Source organism: Engraulis encrasicolus, chromosome 11 (assembly GCF_034702125.1).
Source record: "Engraulis encrasicolus isolate BLACKSEA-1 chromosome 11, IST_EnEncr_1.0, whole genome shotgun sequence".
Taxonomy (NCBI): Eukaryota; Metazoa; Chordata; class Actinopteri; order Clupeiformes; family Engraulidae; genus Engraulis; species Engraulis encrasicolus.
The window spans coordinates 52,677,572-52,697,693 of record NC_085867.1 but is presented as its reverse complement, the minus strand read 5'-3'; the positions used below and the strand labels follow the sequence as shown (position 1 = coordinate 52,697,693).

The 20,122-nt window shown below is 41.9% G+C and overlaps 1 protein-coding gene across 2 annotated transcripts; it reads left to right on the top strand.

The window, feature by feature from the left end:
• The first annotated feature begins 153 nt into the window (after window positions 1–153).
• fam219aa (family with sequence similarity 219 member Aa) lies at window positions 154–19,659 on the top strand. 2 transcript variants are annotated; one of them, XM_063210954.1, is made up of 6 exons: window positions 154–483; window positions 8,436–8,535; window positions 10,114–10,216; window positions 11,311–11,391; window positions 14,317–14,392; window positions 15,048–19,659. In XM_063210954.1, exons 1-6 carry the CDS (start codon window positions 418–420, stop codon window positions 15,204–15,206), a joined length of 585 nt encoding a protein of 194 aa, XP_063067024.1. In that variant the 5' UTR covers window positions 154–417; the 3' UTR covers window positions 15,207–19,659. The 2 variants fall into 2 exon arrangements, with proteins under 2 accessions (XP_063067024.1, XP_063067025.1); XM_063210955.1 differs by having other exon boundaries at window positions 157–483; window positions 14,317–14,371.
• The last annotated feature ends 463 nt before the right edge of the window (window positions 19,660–20,122 follow it).

Sequence of the window (20,122 nt, the reverse complement as noted above, 5' to 3'; positions counted from 1 at the left end):
CGATGTGTGAGCTATCAAGAAGTTTTTTTTTTTTCAAAGAAATTTAGGCCTCCAAAGATATTAGACATTTATATAAATATCATATGAGCGATGTTCATAGTAGAATTTAAAGCATATTTATTACACATTTCTTTATGAGAATGAGCTTTACAGTTCTTATTCTTATGTGCTCTTGTGTTATCATTTGCGACTACAGCCACAACTTCCTGTGAATGCGCTCACATGTTTCCGGAAATCGTTCCCTACTGTTGTCAGCTGCACGGTGACATACGGGCGGACGGGCAGCTGCAAACGGGCTGAGATGATGCGAGCATTTTGTAGCATCCTCCGGTCAAATTGATAGAAAAATAAATGCTTTTCTAGATTCTATAACCACCACTACCGGTTTTGAAAGCTAGATTCTGACTTGTTGGGAAAATGATGGAAGAAATTGACAGATTTCAAGTACCAACGGTAAACGACAACGGGGAGATGCAACCGCTGGTAAGTATCATTGCCGTTTATTCAGCGTAATACGAATTAGTAGGCTATTCAATGAACTCGACTCTAAACATATACTGTAGAAATGCGATGTGTGGCTTGCAAATAACACGCCAACAAAATGTGTAAGCCATTAGCTTTTGAAACAAGGCCATACTACCAGGCGCCCGTTACTTGGGCTTGCTAACCTAACCTGACGTGTTGTTTGGGATAACGTTTTCTAAAACTTAGCATTTGACACTGATCATTTGGCTACATGGCCTTTACACAGAAATTAAGACACGACCTATGTTTACGTGTGCTGTAAAGATAACTCCATTTCGTTTACAGTTTCTCTTGAAATGAATGCGCACTTTATCCCCACGAACGTCATGTTAGCTAGTTAGTGCCATTTCATTTTCTGATTGCGGCTGAAAAACACTGACCATTAATAACAGGACAGCTAGCTACTGTATTTGGATGTCAGTTGCAGGATGATATCATTTTAAAAGGTAAGCTGTATTTATTTGTGTAATATTAAATCATATACGACGCTGTCAACTCGACTGGTTAGTGGGTTTAGATATTTTAGCCTAATTCATACTGGCGCAGGTTAAACCGATCTTTCTTGAATTCGATGTGCTTATCGACCACTGCACACTGAAAGACACGTAGGCATGTCTATTGCTCAGATGGACAGGAGACAAACCTTTTGCTGTTGCTTGGAGGAAGGCGCGGCTGTTGGAATAAAGTGATGGGCGGTAACTGAAGGGCTGTTGGAAGGCCCCCACTACCAGCGTGTAGATTAGAACATGCTATGTTTTCAAAACAGATTATGTTTGTTGTAGGGTGAATTGGCCGAGTATTATCCTCGTTTGAAAGGAGGAGGGTAATGGTGTGAGGTCTGTAAATGCTCAAGAAATGTAACGATGGTCTTGCATATCTACCTGTAAACTTACTCCTGGTGGCTGATGGTAGGCAGCTTATAAATGCCATTTTTACACAGCAATTCAGAGGTCATGTACACACACGCACACACACACGCACACACACACACACACACACACACACACACACACACACACACACACACACACACACACACACACACACACACACACACACACACACACACCAAACAAGCACCTCCCTCCAGTACACTGGACTGGACATCAATAATGAGCAGCTGTTTTTGTGTCCCTCACTTCTTCTGTATCTGAGACGGGCCCTTGATGATCCCGGGCTCAACTGCCTAAGGGCAGTGAAGAGGAATTCACCACTTAAGACAATGTTGCCTTTGTAATACATGTCATTTCCAAAGTCTTCCTCACCACCTGAACCCAAATCAGAGAGTTTTGAAAACTCAAAAGGCAGTTGATTTTTGGTACCCCTTTTATCCCTTTGTTAATTGGGCTGCCTGTCCTGAATATTATACAATGTGCCTGCTACTCAAATTGCAGAGGTGTCACAGATGCCACCTGAAATGATTCTATTAGTAACTGCAGCATTTGGTGTTCCCATAAAGTTACAACCAGATAGCAATTTTGGCAAATTTCTCATTATATCATTCATTTTGAGAAAGACGGGCAGTGATTGCAATTCTCAATCTGGCCGTATCAGCCTGGGGAACCAGCTGTTCCACAGTGGCCCCCCCACCCACATTTCTCACAGACCACGGATGCACAGTGGTCCAAGCTTTGTCATGCTAATGATTTTCTTCTCAACATGGCTGCCTTATAATGAATGGGCACCAGCACCTCGAAAGCAGAAAGAGGAGTCTCATTATATGCAAAGAAAGGCTTATCCTCGGGTGGTTTTCAGTTGTTCTTTTTCATTTCAGATTCAAATCATAGAGAGTAAATATATAATGTACTTGTCCTTCCTTAATGCCTGGAAACTGTGGAAAATCAGCTAAGTTTAGCGATGGAGAAGTGCTGAAGCTGTAAGGATGGCATGCAGCAATTCCGTCATTAATAGGTCTGCTCTTTCCTTCATCCCCTGCCCCCACCCCCACCCCCCCTGACTTTCAGTCAACTCTTGTGTGCTTCTTTCCTGAAGCAGTTCTGTTCAAGAATGGCAACATTGTAGTTCTTGCATAACAGCAGCTAGCCTACACTGTCAGTGGCCGGGGGCTCCCTGGTGGTGTGTACATCTCTTGTAGGCTATTGTCACGTGATGTACTGCGCGAGACGTACAATAAGCCATCCAATGCTACTCAGCGATTTCTATGTATAACTCATCTGGCTGGTATGGTCATGTGACCCTGCAGCCTGTGCTCCCATTGGGCAAGAGGAGTGGTAGGAAGAGATTCATAATCCCACCACCAATGCCAATGGTGTGGTTCAGCTGTATCAACAACATCATCAACAGCACCAGAGGTAGCAGCCATGCCCACAGTGCACACAGGCTGAATGATGTGTGGCGGCATGGGGCAGAGGAGTTGAGAAAGAAAGGTCACAGATCCATAATCAGACTTGTTTGAGTCTGCCTGTGTTTATGCCCGAGTGTCTTGTGGAGGTACACATACTATTCTTGATCTGAAAACAGGCAAGGAAAGTGAGTAAATGAGTAATGCCCCCTTAAATGACCTTGGTGGCTGTGGAGACACGCTGACACATTTATCAGTCTGCCTCAATCCATGTACCCTGCTGGAACAAGTATTTCTGAAGTAATAAGCATCACATAGTCAAATGGCGTGTGCATCTAGGTTGAAAACAGGTGCAGGATCAAGACGTTAGTTCAAGTAAATGTAATGGTGACCCACACACAGATAAAGTCCCTTTTTATCCATTGTCATAGGGTAAGGTTTGGGTCATCAGTGCTCTTCCTCAGGGAAGACCAGTGCTACCTTAGTGTATGCGTTTTCCTTCGCATTGTCCACAGCTTTTGTACAGATTCCTGTCTGTAAGTGCTTGCTGTGAAATTTTAATCCAGGCTCAGAACCTTGTCTGTAGATTACTCCTGTATTATCTGCCGTTCCATAATCCTTTTCGGACACCATCGTGCTACCCATCACTGCCTGATAGCGGCCTACGTTTTGATGTTGTAGTAAAGTATGTGTTGGAAATAAGCATAGTCCCACGCCTTGGGCCATCCCATGCATGGACATTCAGGGTTACTTTTGAAGCCTCGTTTTTGTGGTCTACTGTACTCTGCATGTGGGTGCTAGAGAATAAGCAGCTGATTGTACAAGAAATGTGCATCAAGACATTGACCTCCTTAAGTTTACCCTTAGGGACAGCTTATATCTCCAGAAGCACAAATAGCCTAGCTCACAAAGTAGATTTGCCATTAGCATTTTCGGCACCATATAGTAGACAAGGACTCACACAAAGCTTCATCATTCAGATCCATATTGCGTTGTGTATTTGAATGACTGGGTATTGCATGCAATTAGAATGTCCGAGGGAGATGCTGTCAACGTAAGTCCATGGTACACAATTCTCTCTCCATCTAGCAAGTGGACAAATTTCAAGCTCTCTCTTTTTGTTAAGTTGCACACTGGTATGTTGAAGAGGGACATGTAGTTGTCAGTCCAGAGGTGCAATAGGTGTCTCGGCTGTAACAGGTTCACATGTACAACCCTGCAAAATCACACACACTGACTGTAGGCTACTTCTCTTTCTTACTACCCCTCTGTCAATCTCAAGATGTCTTCTGTTCTGGCATGTGATGGATGACAGGGATGTCCTCATGTTCTAAAGAGCAGAGTGAATCTGTGTTAAGCGTCCCATTGACAAACCCTTCCTTTGCTAGATGTTTTCACACTGATGCAGAACTTCAAGTAATCACGGAATCTCCAAGATGTCGTATGCTGGAAGACCAGTAGGCCACAGTTGAAAGGAATATTTGTTTTGAATATTAACTGCTCAACAGCTGTTAGCACCATATCACATGGTTGTTTCTCAGCAATTGTTTGTTTTTCATCCCTCCATATATCCCTCTGGCAAGCAGAATCCCATTACCTTCCCAGCAGCACCACTTGCATGAATGATGACATCAGTCTGTGACCTCTTTCACTGACCTGAGGACTATGCTGCCTGAAATGTCAATTTCCTCAGTCAGTGTTTGCCGTCCATTTGCCATTGAGGATAAATCAAAGCTTTATATCCTCATTGCTGGATCCTTATAGTGCTTTTTATACAGGTACATACTACAATGTGTTTGTTCTGTAGGCAAGCCCGCCTGATGTCATATAAGCAATCTCCTGGAGATAGGAGAATGTTATGTGCCATTGTCCACCCTTTAGCCATAGTAATTTTGATCAGGCCCCTGGGATTGCCATGTCTGTATGCATTTTGTATTATTTACCATTGATTTCCTTTGTCCGAACCAGACCGTTGTTTGTCATCTGTATTCATGTGAGGGAGAGAGCATTGAGGGAAATGCCAGTTGTTCTGTCTGTTCTGTCCCCCCTGGGTGAGGTCAGCAGTGCACAGTCCCATTTTCACTCCCTCCTTGTAATTAGCGCTGTCCAAGAGGCCCACAGCTTGTTTTCAAGACTTTTGTCTCCAGGGGGTAGTATTCCAGAAAGTTTATGGTTTGGTGTCTTTCTAGGGCAGGGGTGGAAAGCCTACAGTATGTCTCTATGTCCTTAAGGTCGTCTTATCCGGCCCCTGATATAATTTTACTGTTATGCAGTTTTGCATGAAATATGATGTGTTTTGAAAAGGAATCTTAGAAATTACATTTGCAATATTGTTGTATTGTAGGGGTCCTAGTAAAGGTGGGTCTGTTGTAAAGGTGGCCACCTTCAACATGGGCCTAATATGCAGGGGGGGGGGATCCTGGTTTGTGTTCAAAGTACGACCCTTCATAAAATTTGAAGTGGCCCTCGAATGAAAAAGGTGGACTCTGGACTCTGACTCTCTGTGGACTTTGATAACTAATTTACTTCACGTACAGATGAGACGTTGGATTGTAGAGCTTATTACTTAAACACATGAGATAGGATGACTACATTGTCATACCGGCCTAAAATCTCAGCTGCTAACCTCAGATAAGTTTTGTTTTCTGTTTTTCTTACTGAAGGTGTAGCTTAGACCAGTGACGTAGTGATGATTATGTCAGCCACGCACAATGCCCCCGTATGACTCTGGACACAGTGCTGTGGACATTGCATTAGACTGAACCATTAGATTATTCTCTCTCTCTCTGTCTCTCGCTCTCTCGCTCTCTGTTTCTCTCTCTCACTCTCTCTCTCTCTGTCTGTCTGGCTCTCTCGCTCTGTCTGTCTTGCTCTCTCTCTCTCTCTCTCTCTTTCTCACACTACACACATACGGCATACCATGGTTTGTTGTTGTTCCACTATGTAGCCTGGTCAAACACCATCACCACCGCCCCCTGCCCTCCCTTGCCAGAAAAAGCCCCATAAAGGCTTCTCTGTTTGCTGTTTGTCCCAGAGAGCTCTCGCAGGGCTGGGCCTCAGCTCTGCTCAGCTCGGCGAGAGGACTAGTGCTCACTGCTCCCACAATGCCCGCTGTTCAGACTACACACACACACACACACACACACACACACACACACACACACACACACACACACACACACACACACACACACACACACACACACACACACACACACACACACACACACACACACACACACACACACACACAGCTTTTCACACTTTTTCTATCTGCTGTGACCTTGATCTGGTGAAGTCACAGAGAAGATCTCACCAGCAGATTCCCTCTACCATAGGCCCCGGACAACTTTGGGTCAGGTCCATGGCAGAGGGGGCTAGATCAAGGGCTCATACATAGGTTCAAGCGTTTGTGTTGTGAAGAGGGGTAATGTGCTAAGCAGCTGAGCCAACCATGTGAGCTAATTTTTTGACTGACAGCTGTTTCCAACAATAAGAGGTTGAACAGTGCACTGCCAGGGATTGTTTACAAACCGTAAACCCATGTATGCCTTGCTTGAGTGAGCGTAAATTAAAAAGGACTTTTTACTTCATAAAGGACCTCTTTGGCATTCTGCTTTGGGAACCGATTTGGCTTTATTTATGTATTGTTTCAGGGTACAAGATGGAAGTCTGTTAATCCGCCTAAGGAGGCGAGTTCTAATGCTCTACTGCTGTTTGTCATTCAGACGTAGCATAAAATACCAGAGAGAGATGGCCAGAAACCACAAACAGTTGTCAGATTAAATTGGTACAGAATGAACAGCAGTCAATCTTGATCCAGTCTGTTTGTTCTAGCCAGACTTGGGCCTACTTATGACACAGCCTCGATTTGCTTTTGTATGCAGCCAAATGTTGTTTGCTGTTGTAATGCCAGGCTTGCTTTGCTTGTGTTCTGTGTTTTAACCAAGTGCAGTAAGTTTCCGTTAGGATTGTCAAAGTGTAGTGTGTGTAGTGTGTAGTGTGTGTGTGTGTGTGTGTGTGTAGTGTGTGTGTGTGTGTCTGTCTGTCTGTCTGTCTGTCTGTCTGTCTGTCTGTCTGTCTGTCTGTCTGTCTGTCTATCTGTCTGTCTGTCTGTCTACGTATACTTGGGAGAGTCAAATGTGTCTTCCCTTACAAGTAAGGTTGAGGGATGAGTTTGGTGTTGGCACAGTTTAGCATTCTTTAGTTAGAGTACAATGGCAGCCGTCAATGGGATCCTCAGGAGCATAGAAAAGCAAGTGATTGTGTGTATAGTGTTTGGGGTTTAGATGCTGGAACCAAAGCGAAATAAAATGGAATGGCTGTCTCCCCAGCAATGGCCCGTTTGGCATCAACTTTAGATGGCGGAGATGGTACCTGGTGTTTTACTGGGGTCTAGACAGACAGGCAGACAATCTTGTGGGTGTTTTGAGAAGAGTAACCTGACTTTGAATGCATCTCTGTAGCTGAGAGGGACTAGCCAACTGTGCTAAATGGAGACAGAGGCGCTTGCTGTCTGCAGGGCACACTTGGTGAGTGACCAGCCTTGGCTAAAAACGAAACTATGCCATCACAATTGTTTGAATTTCTCCAATTCTTAATTTGTTTGTCTCCATCCTATTGACTTTCTTACCTTTTTTCCATTTGCCCATTTCAAAAAGAGCTTTCCTGCTGTCTCACATCTCCATCTCAGAAAACGATCTCTCCATATTCATGAATAATATTTCATTGTCTTTCTTTCTTCCTCCGTTTTCTCTCTCTTTCTCTCTCTCTCATCGTCATTCCATATCTTCAAGACGCTTGCTCTCATACACTCAGACACCCACATACGTGTGTGCTGAGTATCTCTTGAGCACTCTGAAGCGGCCTCAGTTTATTGTCTCAGCAGCAGTGAGTCAGAGAGCCTGACATTTGTCGTCTTGCACAACGTACAGAGCTCAGGCAGCAGCACACTGGAAAGTGCAGATGGAGTCACAGGCACTGCGCAGTGCTGTTCATCTCTCTCTCTCACTGCACACTTCATAGTGCTCTTGTCTGCAGCCTGATCATTACTCATGGACAGAGTAGCTGACGCATCACTAGACATGGAGGTCTGAAGGCAGCACCGCTTTGCTCTTACTCTGAGCGGTTGTGTGTGAGAAAGTCAACAAGACAAAGTCTAGCGTCTTTGTGTTATTCTTCCCTCACCAGTATTCCTTACCGGTATGGAGAACCTTACAAAGTAACCAGTTTACTACTCAAAACTATATTTGACATTTCTTAGAAGCAAGGTCAATGTCCAATCTGAAGTCTTAAAAGAATCAAAACTCCCTATTCATAATGTTGTGCAGATACTTGTCTTTTCTTAATGCAGCCTCCATTCATTCGTTAGAATCCAGTACCACATATTCCAAATGACCTGATGTTTCCTGTCCAATTGAGCCAGGTGATGGTCTGTTTAAATGATCACCTAGTTGATTTGAACAGGTAAAGCCATGTCATTTGGAATATGTGGCACTGGATTCTAACTAATGAATCGAGCTTGCATATCACTGGAGTAATAAAGACACTTTTTACCCCCATTGTATGCATTTATTTCTTAATAATGAGTGTTTCTTCATGTCTCCAGGATCCTGCAGCTACTGTTACCGGCGAGACAGACGCGGATACGAGAGAACCAGAGGGTGTGACCATGAACTATAAACCCTCCCCACTGCAGGTCAAGATTGGTAAGTGTTGAACAGTATGAATCTTTTGGTCAGAAACATGTCTTATCAGTATGCTGTAATTGTACTGTTGTTCCCTGACCAATATTTTTTTGCAAAAAGCAACAAACCGAATCAGTCAGCAGAGTCATTCTGTCAATTTAGATGGGGGAAAAGAATGAAGCATGAATGCGAAGTGTGATTACGTGTGCTTGTGTTTCTGTTTGTGTATTTTTGTGACACATACACAAATGTGAGTTCATGTACTGTTAGAGAATGAGTTTGTGACGGGGAGAGATGTGAGTGTGCATCCCTCCAGTGGCTCTAGGTCAGTGAGCATTTGTTGTCTTAGACGAGAGATTGAGAATTTGGTCTGGCATTCACACAGTCAGTCGATGAAGTGGGCACACTGATGCACAGGAGTCAGTGGAAAGATATATAGACAACAGAAAATAAAGAGATTGATGGATTGATTGTATCATTTTGGGAAACCAGTCTCTGAAGAACATCAGATGGCTGCACTTAATCACTGTAGGAAGAAAGGTCATCTCTTTTTTCTACTCTCCGTTTCTCTGTATCTGTTTGTACTCTCTGTATTCTTTCTTATTCTGTACTCTTTCTTCCTGTCAAACTGTTTCTGTCTCGTCTGTCTGTCTTTCTTTCTAACCCACCCACCAGTTTGTCCTTCACCTCGCAGGCTCTGATATTAATTAAAGTTTGTATTGCAATCCTGCAGGTGGCAGAAATTAGTTATTTACAAACACACGCGCACACACACACACACACACACACACACACTCACACACACACACACACACACACACACACACACACACACACACACACACACACACACACACACACACACACACACACACACACAGGGCACTGGTGGTGAACTCAATAGAGGTCATCCAGAAGTCACGCGTCGTCCGGCACTCTAAAATAAACGGGCTGGCTAGGCAAAGTGCAAGCTCAGGACTTTCCGGATCATTCCCTGGATGTCGGGGCCGCCTCAGTGAGCGGTGAGAGTAATGGGTCAGGAGACCGGTTGCTTTGGCTTTCAACTGAGCAGAATTGGATCTCATACAGTAGACCGGAAGACTGTGTGTCATCGTGTTTGCATCAAAATCTTGAAGCCTTTGTTTTTTGTTTGTTTTCTTGTTTGTTTGTTTGTTAGTTTCATGGTGCACATTAATCAACATTTCTGTAAATGTGCCAGCAGGTTCATTTTAGCTAGCAGGTTCATTTTCAAGTCCTTTGGCTTCCTTGCTTGATACTTCCCATAATGTATCAATGCAACCAATCATCATCATCGTTTCTCATGTCTTGCCTGTCAGCACCTTTTATGAATTGTCATATTGGTTATGACACTTAAAAAATACATTTCTTAAAATTTGAACAGCAACATTAACTCGGTGCATTTGATGTTTTCTGGTATAGGTGGAGCCAATCATTTGTCACTAGTATACAAATCGGGCTTATTTTTTGTCATAATGATGGGAGTGTATATGCTGGTTGTCATTGCATTGCTTGGAGACCCTGCGTTTTTGAGTTGTTACTGATGAGTGATACCTCCCTCTCCCCCCTTTTGATTGGCAGAGAAACAGAGGGAGTTGGCCAGAAAAGGTTCGGTCAAGAATGGGACGGTGGGCAGTCCCGTTAATCAACAGCCTAAGAAGAACAACGTCATGGCCAGGACACGGTAAAATAAAACACACACACAATATAATACACTTACTCGCATGCATTTTTCAAAAACAAGATCTGTTTGTGGACATCACTGTCCTTTCTTAATTAATTTCAGTAACCGTCAGACCCTCAAGACTTTTCAAAGTATCTCTTTTTAAAAAGGCCCAGTGGGAGCTTGGCTCAACTTGCTTTTGTTTTTGATATCTTCTACATCTACTTTATCTCTGTATCTCTCTGTCAGTCACAGAGACGGCACTTTTCCAATTCCTTTAGCACATAAAGTGAGTCACTCAATATGTGCTGATGGTTTAAGTCATAAAAAAGTATTTTAAAGGGTCTGATATGGAGGAGGGAAGAGGATTTCAACTGATTGCTGATGCACGCTGATTACTCTCACTCACAGCTTTGGCTTTCTGGATTAAAAGGATGAAACAGAAGGCTTTAGATACTGAATAATCTGAATTCATTAATGAACAGTGAAAAGGACCTTAAAGTGGGACAGATGAAACAATTCTGAACACATGCCAGCAAGTGCACGTTATATGCACTCACATTTATTTTTATCACATGCAAGATGCACAGGTGCCACCTGTGAAAATTCATGAAAATATTTGCATATAAATCTGTTGTCTGATGGACTAGCTAGAGATCCCCCCCCATCCAATCAGCACCTCCACCACCTTCCATTACTGAACTACAGGCAGTGCAAATCCCTTTTATATCCTAAAGTGCTCTTTTTATTTTATCCTTCTGGCCAACGGATGGCATACAAATTTGGTGCTGCTCAAGACATGTTAGCCCGTGACGGACTAAAGAACAGTGATTATTACACACGTTTTCTCTCTTTCTCTTATAAAGATATGCTTCTCTCTCTTTCCAGATGACTTGATTCATACTCATTTACCACTCCTTTTAAATAAGCACTCTGTCTTTGTGTTTGTCTTTGTGTTTGTCTTTGTCTTTGTCTTTGTCTCTCTCTCTCTCTCTCTCTCTCTGTCTCTCTCTCTCTCTCTCTCTCTCTCTCTCTCTCTCTCTCTCTCTCTCTCTCTCTCTCTCTCTCTCTCTCTCTCTCTCTCTCTCTCTCTCTCCCCCTCTCCTCTGCTCCAGGCTTGTTGTGCCCAACAAGGGTTACTCCTCTCTAGACCAGAGCCCAGATGAGAAGCCCCTGGTAGCGCTGGACACGGACAGGTACACTCCCATCACCTGACACATTTGTCCATCTGTTAGTGTTGCACCTATTAAACCATACCATAAAAGACCAATGCACTTGTGAAAAACCCTGGACAGTTTTATGGTGATTGGTTGGGATAATTTTACATGTGCATTTGCATTTATAACATGTATATTATATATTCATTTAAAATGTAATGTTTTGTGTGTAATGGTATTGCTTGCATATTTCTTATGTGGGCCTTTGATAAAGTTGTCTTTGTGGACTTATTTAAATACTTAAGAGAGTTCCGGTCTGTCAGTCTGAGGCTGTGCATGTGTATATGACCGCATGAGGCTGTGCATGTGTATGTACTGTGAATCTACAGTATTTATATATGAAATTGGGGCAACTGAAATTCTTGTCCAGAGACTTGTCAAGATAACCTTCACGCAGATAACTCGTTAACTGTGAATTGCTGGTGGATGCCCTTTCAATATTGGCAAACACGCATCACCTTTCTTTCTTCCATAATGGCCATACATGGTATGCAGTTAAATCACTCTGGAGTTACTATAGGTATGATTTATGTCAGAAGGCATGAATAGTCCAGTTTAGATTTTCTCTGGTCAGTTCAGCACTCGAAAAGGTTCCAAACTGGCATGGCAGCACTGTTTTGCCATGACTCTTGTGTCACATCACACACCTGTGAGGAAGGAGAGGGCCTATGCAGAAATGGATACAGGATGCGCAGAACAAAATGGGCTTAAATAATATGAGAAAGTGAAATGCGAAAGTAATCTGATTGAAAGACAAAAGCCAGGCGGTGATTTGCATCTGAATGCAGCAATAGCTCTCCTCGCCTGGTGGATGTGCCGAGAGCACAGAGCCCAGGCATCTGTTGCTCGTTATGAAGGAAGAGCCAAGCGGTGAGCGCTCTGAAATGAGCTCTGATTACCTTTGTATTGTATTGTACTGTGCTGGGCCTCAGTAGCAATACTGTACAGGCGGACGATCTGGGGTATCTGGCAGGCTGAGTGTGGCTGATAAAAGATCTGGATTTTAGATGAAGGGTTATTGGGTTTGGCGGGTGGGTGAGTGGGAGTGTTTGTGGTGCTGGAGGTGAGTTCTTAAGGGCAGCTCTAGCGCGATGAGAAGCGCTTCATCAGACACAAAGCCGTAATTACTCTGGGAATCAATAGATGGGTCCAGATTGGCTCGGCTGGTTTCTTGTCATTAATCAATTCAGCTGAAATGCCATCTCCTCTATCACTCCGGTTTACCACTGCAGGACATGTACTCCACACAGATAAGCACACAGATGTGTGTGCGTGCGTGTGTGCATGTTTGTGTTTGTGTGTGCTCGCATGCACGCTTTTGTATGTGTCTGACTTAAGCAGTTTATTATATTCTATAAAAAGAGCACCCATGTGCATAGAATAATGTACTAATAGTAATTAGTAGGTCTTTACAGGTAAACAATTCATATGCCTTGAAAGCCTTTGCAATCATAAACGTACCGTTGAGTGGTCACACACACATGCGCACACCCCTGCGCGCGTGCACACACCCCTGCGCGCGTGCACACACATATTCTTTTGTCATTTGCAGTGTTTACAGAGCATTTAAATGAGCTTGTTTACCTCTGCCTGAGAGCATCTTCAGGGAGCTCCTGATTAATATGCCGTTTAGGCCCTACACTCATGTCCTGACTTCTCAGCTCCATCACTTAGAGGCATAGACATCAGTTAGGGAAACTGTGGCTGTTTTAATAATAATCAGACAGCTTATTAATAATTTATGTAGTTATGTAGGTCTGACATCTTTATTTACAATGACTCCAAGATACCATGCATGTTAATAGGCTTGATTACATAACATAGTTATGTAGGGGTTGATCCTTTTTTGTTGTAAATCCATATTACTAGAAATGCACTCAAAGAGTGCAGACCTCCAACAAGGAAGCTGTTTGTTAGAGCATTTGACTGTTACACCCTATTTTTTATTATTTTAAGTCCTTCTGCCTTCTTTTTGTGGAATTCGAAATGGGAATGTCCAAATTTGCTCTGTCTCGCAATTCAATTTGCGGTCACTAGGGGCGTTTAGATTTGTAGGCTAGCAATGGTGAAGAATCTTTTTTTTTTAACTTTTAAACTTTTAAACCCAAGATTTGTTCCTTGTTCCTTTGGTCATTTCCAACAACTCCACAAAGTTTCAGCCAAATCGGTTCATAACGCGACTGAAAACATTACCACCTTGGCGGAGGTAATTAATAACTAAGATTACTTTATTGGGAATTAAACACAATCCTAATCCTCACCTTTACTGTAAGGTAAAGTGTAAGTAATATGGCACAGGTTGAATATTGCTGCAACATTTCATACACTATTTAACAGGCACCTTACACAGGGTGGCCGCGGGTCCTTAAAAAGTCTTAAAAAGTCTTAAATTTCATTTTCGCCAAATAAGGCCTTGAAAAGTCTTATTTTGTCTTGAATTTTCAACCCAAATGTCTTAAATTTGTGGAGCTTAATTTAGGGAGGAATAATTATGTCAGCCATGTGATGAACTTCGCGACGGAAATCGGGAGTTGTAGCCATGTAGTGTAATTTAGAACGCATTATTGAATTTTATTTAGTGTAAAGTTTCATTGTGTATAGTTTTGTGTTTTCAAACGGCTACATTAATGTAAATAACCAATTGGTTTTGGTGCTTCATTTGAACCTGTGTATGATCTTGCGAGTTGGTCCTAATTTCATTTGGAAAATGGTATTGAAAAGTCTTAAAATGTCTTAATTTTGACTTGCTAAAACCTGTAAACACCGCGAGTTGGTCTTAATTTTATTTGGAAAATGGTATTGAAAAGTCTTAAAATGTCTTAATTTTGACTTGGTCAAACCTGTAGACACCCTGTTACAATAAATTGCAGTTCAGTCTCTAACTATGTTTGTCTTGTGTTTCAGTGATGACGACTTTGACATGTCCAGATACTCCTCATCAGGATATTCCTCAGCCGAGGTGAGATGTCTGAGGGAGCAGGTATTTACATGTTCTGACTAACCCCTCTAACCCCAACAGTAATCATAATCATAACAACAGTAACAACAATGACAATAAGAAGTAAATGCTTTTCAAGACATTGAAAGACTTACTCACTCACTGATCTTCATCTTAAATACTGGTGATTCGCGCACTTCCAGTTTGGGCATTCATATTTAAAGGCATGAGAAGAATAACGTTTTAACTTGCTCTGGTAGAGAGGAAGAGGGAATAAAGAATATCTGTTCAACAGATTCTGTTGAAATCTTTCTGTTTCATTTGGTTCATGGCTATGAACCTGGCTCAAAATGTTGTTCACTGCCTTCGATCACACGACAACAAACATTAATGAGATTTTCATTAATTTTAAATTTGTATTTAACATAATTCCATTCCATTATCCCTTTTTGGTACAGCCGTTCACATATCATTCATCTCATGTTAATGAAACCATTGAAAATGATGGAGATGGGGGTCCGATTGAATATGAGATTTGATTCAGATTAAGTCATATAGTCTCAGGATTCCTCTAATCTCTGTTAACAGTTATTTTGATGGTTTTCCTTGGAAAGACGCACCATAGCCATCGTATCCATGACCTTATCATTAAGCTGATGAGACTGATTGACTCATTGTCTTATTCTTCTCTCCACAGCAAATAAACCAGGACCTGAACATCCAGCTGCTGAAGGATGGCTACCGGCTGGACGAGATCCCGGATGACGAGGACCTGGACCTCATCCCGCCTAAATCCGTCAACCCCACCTGCATGTGCTGCCAGGCCACCTCCTCCACAGCCTGCCAAATCCAGTAGCACTCCTCCTCCTCCTCCTCCTCAATGCCTGTCTCCTCTCGTCCTCCAGCTACTCCTCCCCCAGTTACTCCTCCCCCTACTCCCCCATCCTCCTCCTCCTTCTCCTCCTCAATGTCTTTTTCCTCTCCTTCTCCTCCTCCTCCTCCTCAATGCCTGTCTCCTCTCGTCCTCCAGCTACTCCTCCCCAGCTACTCCTCCCATCCTCCTCCTCTTCCTCCTCCTCAATGTCTCTTTCCTCTCCTCCTCCTCAATGTTTGTCTCCTCTTCTCCTCCTCCTTCTTCTCTCCCTCCTTCTCCTCCATCTCCACTTCTTCCTACTCCAACACATTTGCTCATCTCCAAATCCAGTAGCACTCTTTTTCAATGTCTGTTTCTCCTCCTCCTACTCTTCCTGCTCTTCCCCCACCTCTTTCTCCCTCTCCATTGCCTGTTCTCTCTCTTCTTCTTCTTCCTACTCCCTTTCCTCGCCCCCCTCCACAACTTTTTTTCATTCCTCATCCCTTTTGTCTATCCCTCAACCCACCATACCCTTGTCTCGGTTATGAGACAAATGAGGATTTTTGAGTTCTTTAAATGGAATGATGACTTAAAATATTGACATGGCAATGAGTTAAAAAAAAACATATTATTGTAATTAATATAAGACTAAGGGAATACCGTGGGGAGGGGAAATGCACAAAAAGAAAGTTCCTAACTGTCATTGGTTCCTCCTATGGTAGGACATATACTGTGTGGTTAAGTCTTTGCGTCATCCTCAGAGTGGAGCTTGTGTTTATATGTTCAGACAACTTGCTTGAATTACAAAATTCACACAGCAAAGAGGCAGGAAAAAAAATCAGATATGGAAGTGGAGTTACTAAATGGTAAATGTTTCACGTTGGCACACCCTTTCACTCCGCTGTCACTTGTATTTTGGACGATTGTGGTCATCATGCATGTAATGGTGGACAGAAGGCTTCTTCCTAACGAGTTCAAGGTGGCATTTGTGTTCCCCGGCCAAACTGTTATAGTGAACAGTTGTAGTGAAAGCTGTGGACAATGTTAATGATGGTTTAACTTGTATCACACATTGTCATATTTAAAGGTCCAGTGTGTAATTGTAGTAGTTACCTCCAAAATGTAAACTGCCAAATCACAGATTTGATCTTTTTCATTACTATTTACTGGTCTGACCAGGGGTGCGTTTCTCAAACCATAATTGCTAACTACGTTAGCTACATTGTTGTTTGCAATGCAATTTCCCATTGACAACTACACAAGTTGCTAACGGCTAACAACTACGCTTTCGAGAAACGCACCCCAGAGTAGGTTTTACAGCCAAAGATGTCTAATGGTTATTCAACATGGTGGATTTGCAGAGAGAGGGTGTACTGTAGTGTAAATTGAATTGTACATTTCTAAGCCTTAGTGAATACTTGGAAATCAATGGTGGATGCGCATCATGAATTCTAGAAATAAACTACTAGAAAATTACACAGTGGACCTTTAAGATGATGACACTCCTAGAGAAGACACTGAAGCAGGTGACAAGCAAAAGGACAGGTCTTATTTAAGCGCACTATGGTTCACTTTCCCCATCAGTCTCTCTCTGTTGTGACATTGTTTACATTGTTTACCCTTTTATTTGCATAGTCTTAGAATCACATTTTCCCCTAAATTGAGGCGGAAAATATATTTTGGAGTGCATGTGTCAAGACGTGGGACAAATATTTGTGCTTTTCATTATTATGTTACATTATTATCGTTTTGGGTAGAAAATATCACTGTCTTTTACTAGTTACTAGATAAACTAGTACAGCCAGAATCATTTGACAACATTAGCAGACAGTAAAGCTCTCTGTGTCATCAAAATGGCTACCAGACCTGATATTGAAGAACATGCTAAAACTCTTTTAGCAGTTTCCCAATCCCTTCTGATATTTGACAGACTTGGGTTGTTTGTGTTCATCAAGTCATTCTGGTCATTCAATGAAGAGAGGCACTACTGAATTTGTTCACTTTGTCCTTTTTAAAAAATAGAATACTTGTTTTATTATTCCCAATCCTTGCTTGCATTGCCTGTGGATAGTTTCATGTGTATGGCCACTGCACTGTAGTGTGTCAAGGCAGGGTAAATAGGGAATATCATGTTAGAAAGATCAGCTTTTTATCATTAATGTTGTGCGACCTTAAAACACATCCTTACTGACTGCATACAGTAAGCTCCTGTTGACTGCCGCCTGTGTTTGACTCATATCAAACTTTTATGTGTGCCAAACCGAAAAATGAAATGCTGGCATGCTAGAAATGTGTTGCCAGACCTTAACTTTATATCCTGGGATATAATTTTGCATAGCTGCCACAATGAATTATGCTAAAATGCAACATTGTACACAAACATGTTTTCTTGTTCCCTCGTGTCCGAACACGCATGACTTGTTTCTTTACTTTTTAACCAAAGACAGAAGCATAAGTCTGAATCCTCAAATCCTAACGTCCCATATAGGCTACTGTATGTAATGATGTTGGTTTGTGTGTCGTTTAATATTGCTACACAGGCACTGTGCCCTGAAATGATATAAGTATGCTCACAGTCCCCAGTTAACTCACCTAAACAGTTTGAACCTAGCAGAGACCTCCAATCTTCAAAATATAAAGCTAAAATGGCAATACCCCAGATTGTGCCGTTAGCAGGGATGGTTTAACGACTTGTTCTACTTAGTTCTACTTAACAAGTCAAGAAACTCAAGAGTCTGTCAGTGTGTGTCCAGCTATAGACATCTGTTGTCAACAGGAGTAATTGGGTGTTCTGCGGCAGTGTAACGCTGCCTCACATACACAGCACTACAGCATAAGGTACAACTCTTCATAGTATGCCACAGCTCTAATTTTCTCTCAAAACACTGAAATGTACACTACTATGCCAAACCTGAAGTATAACCCATTAAACTAGATGACCAGATCTAAATAAAGCCAGGGTGCGTTCCACAGGAATTTATTTTCGTATTTAACAGGCCATTTTCCCATTAAGTTGTGTGAATGGTAGTAGCATTAAGGGAATGTATTGTTTGTTTGTTTTTAATTATTATTATTTTGTTTCATTTTTGCATCAAGTGACAGGGTGTTTGACTATTTGCCTTTTTGTTGTGCATGTAGGGAGTTTTGTCCGAGGTTTGACCTTTTCCTCTTGGCGTTTGTCATAATGGAAGCCAGATGTACTGTATGGCCAGTATATTCATGTTCATGGAGGCCCAAGTGCAGCTCAAACCCAGTTGGTGCATCATGTGTGTTTACCATTGGCTAATGTTGTCAGACTCAAAACGCCAGTGTGTGGCTGGGTAGTACTTGTCACAATATCTCAATCCCCCAGCTCTGATCAAAAATGGGTCTCGTTAGATCTTTTGGGTTTTATTTATTTATTCTTGCTTTGTTTTGGGTGGATGGAATGAATTATGAAATTCCAACACTTTTTCCATGTTTGGCTATACACAAATTTACGAAATAAGGCTGTATGCAGAATGTTAAATCTGTGTTGCAGCCAATGAGACACTGGACAAATCACACACAGTAGTTCGCTCCTTGCGCTTTTGACCAATTTTGATGCGAACTGGTCTTGCAACCTCAACACGTCTATCACATTAAAATAGTTTGTTTGCTGCTGTAGCTGTCTTTGTAGGCACCAAGCAGTATACCAGGAGAAGACGGTGTTGTCCATTGGACATGTTGGGACATATAGGACGTTTGGAAACCAGCCAGTGTAAGAAACCTCAATTCTGTATCTTTTGCCTGTGTGACTACATACGATGGAATGCTTTTTTTCTTGTTGTACATAATCCTGACATCCCTCAGTCGCACTACCCCATCTTTCACTCGGGATATGTTTGTTATTAATGATGTAAGGAAAGGGATCTCCTGAGGAATAATAGGAAATAAAGGAAGAATAAAGAGCATGGTCCGTTTTGTTGTACTGGCGCACTGTTTGGTCTGAGAATGCATTATAGTGTGAGAATGATAACTGAAACTGCCCTCTCTGTTTTGCGCTGTTAGTAGGTTTTTTATTTTATTTTATTTTTTACTGTCACCATTTTATGTAATCTCAAACTTAACAATTACAAAGAAGGAATGAACACTCCTCTTGCCCCAAGTAACCCTGTCCTACTTTAGCCATGTCACACTCACAGTATAACTCTTGAGTTTGCTGGTTAAGAAAAATGCCTTAAGTACAGCTCTGTTGTGGGTGTCTATTTTACCAGTGTTTTTTTTTGGTTTGATTTAATTTATTTAAACAGTGTGAGAGTAGTATATTTTTCTTTTTTTGTTTGTTTTGTTTAACATAGGTCTACAACTATCGTTTTATTCTGCAGATACATTGATCATGATTGTAAAGATGTGAACAACTTCCATACCAGTATTTAACAGATGTTACTGTTCTGTGTAGTGTATCATATCAATAAAAATGGAATATGTGACTTCACCTGTAAAGCTTTTCACTAGTGTTTTATTATTGATTAATAATTCACTGTTGGACACACTCAGTCATATTTTCAGTACAGGAACTAGCAATCCTGTGACACTAACTTGTAATTAAAGATGCTATTTGCAAGACATTTAGGAAACAATTGTAGTTATAAAATGGTTCTGATTATTAAGCGGGTTTGCAGAGCAAGTCCCGCTTCTAGTAATCTCTAGGTACAGTTTATTGCTTGCTTGCCTCACTTGTGCAGGGCTGTAAAAATAGAAAATGGATCTCCTCCTAGGCCTTTCGAGATAGACACCGTTCAAACACTAAAACGACCGGCTCGGCTTGGAGATCATTTGTTCTGATATAGCGTGTCTGTGTCTCTTGTTGTTTTTCCGTTTTTGCCGATTTTGTGCAAGTTTGGGTCCCCATAGAAAACAATGGTAGAACCTTCAGAGAGAGAGTTCCGTCCATCAGA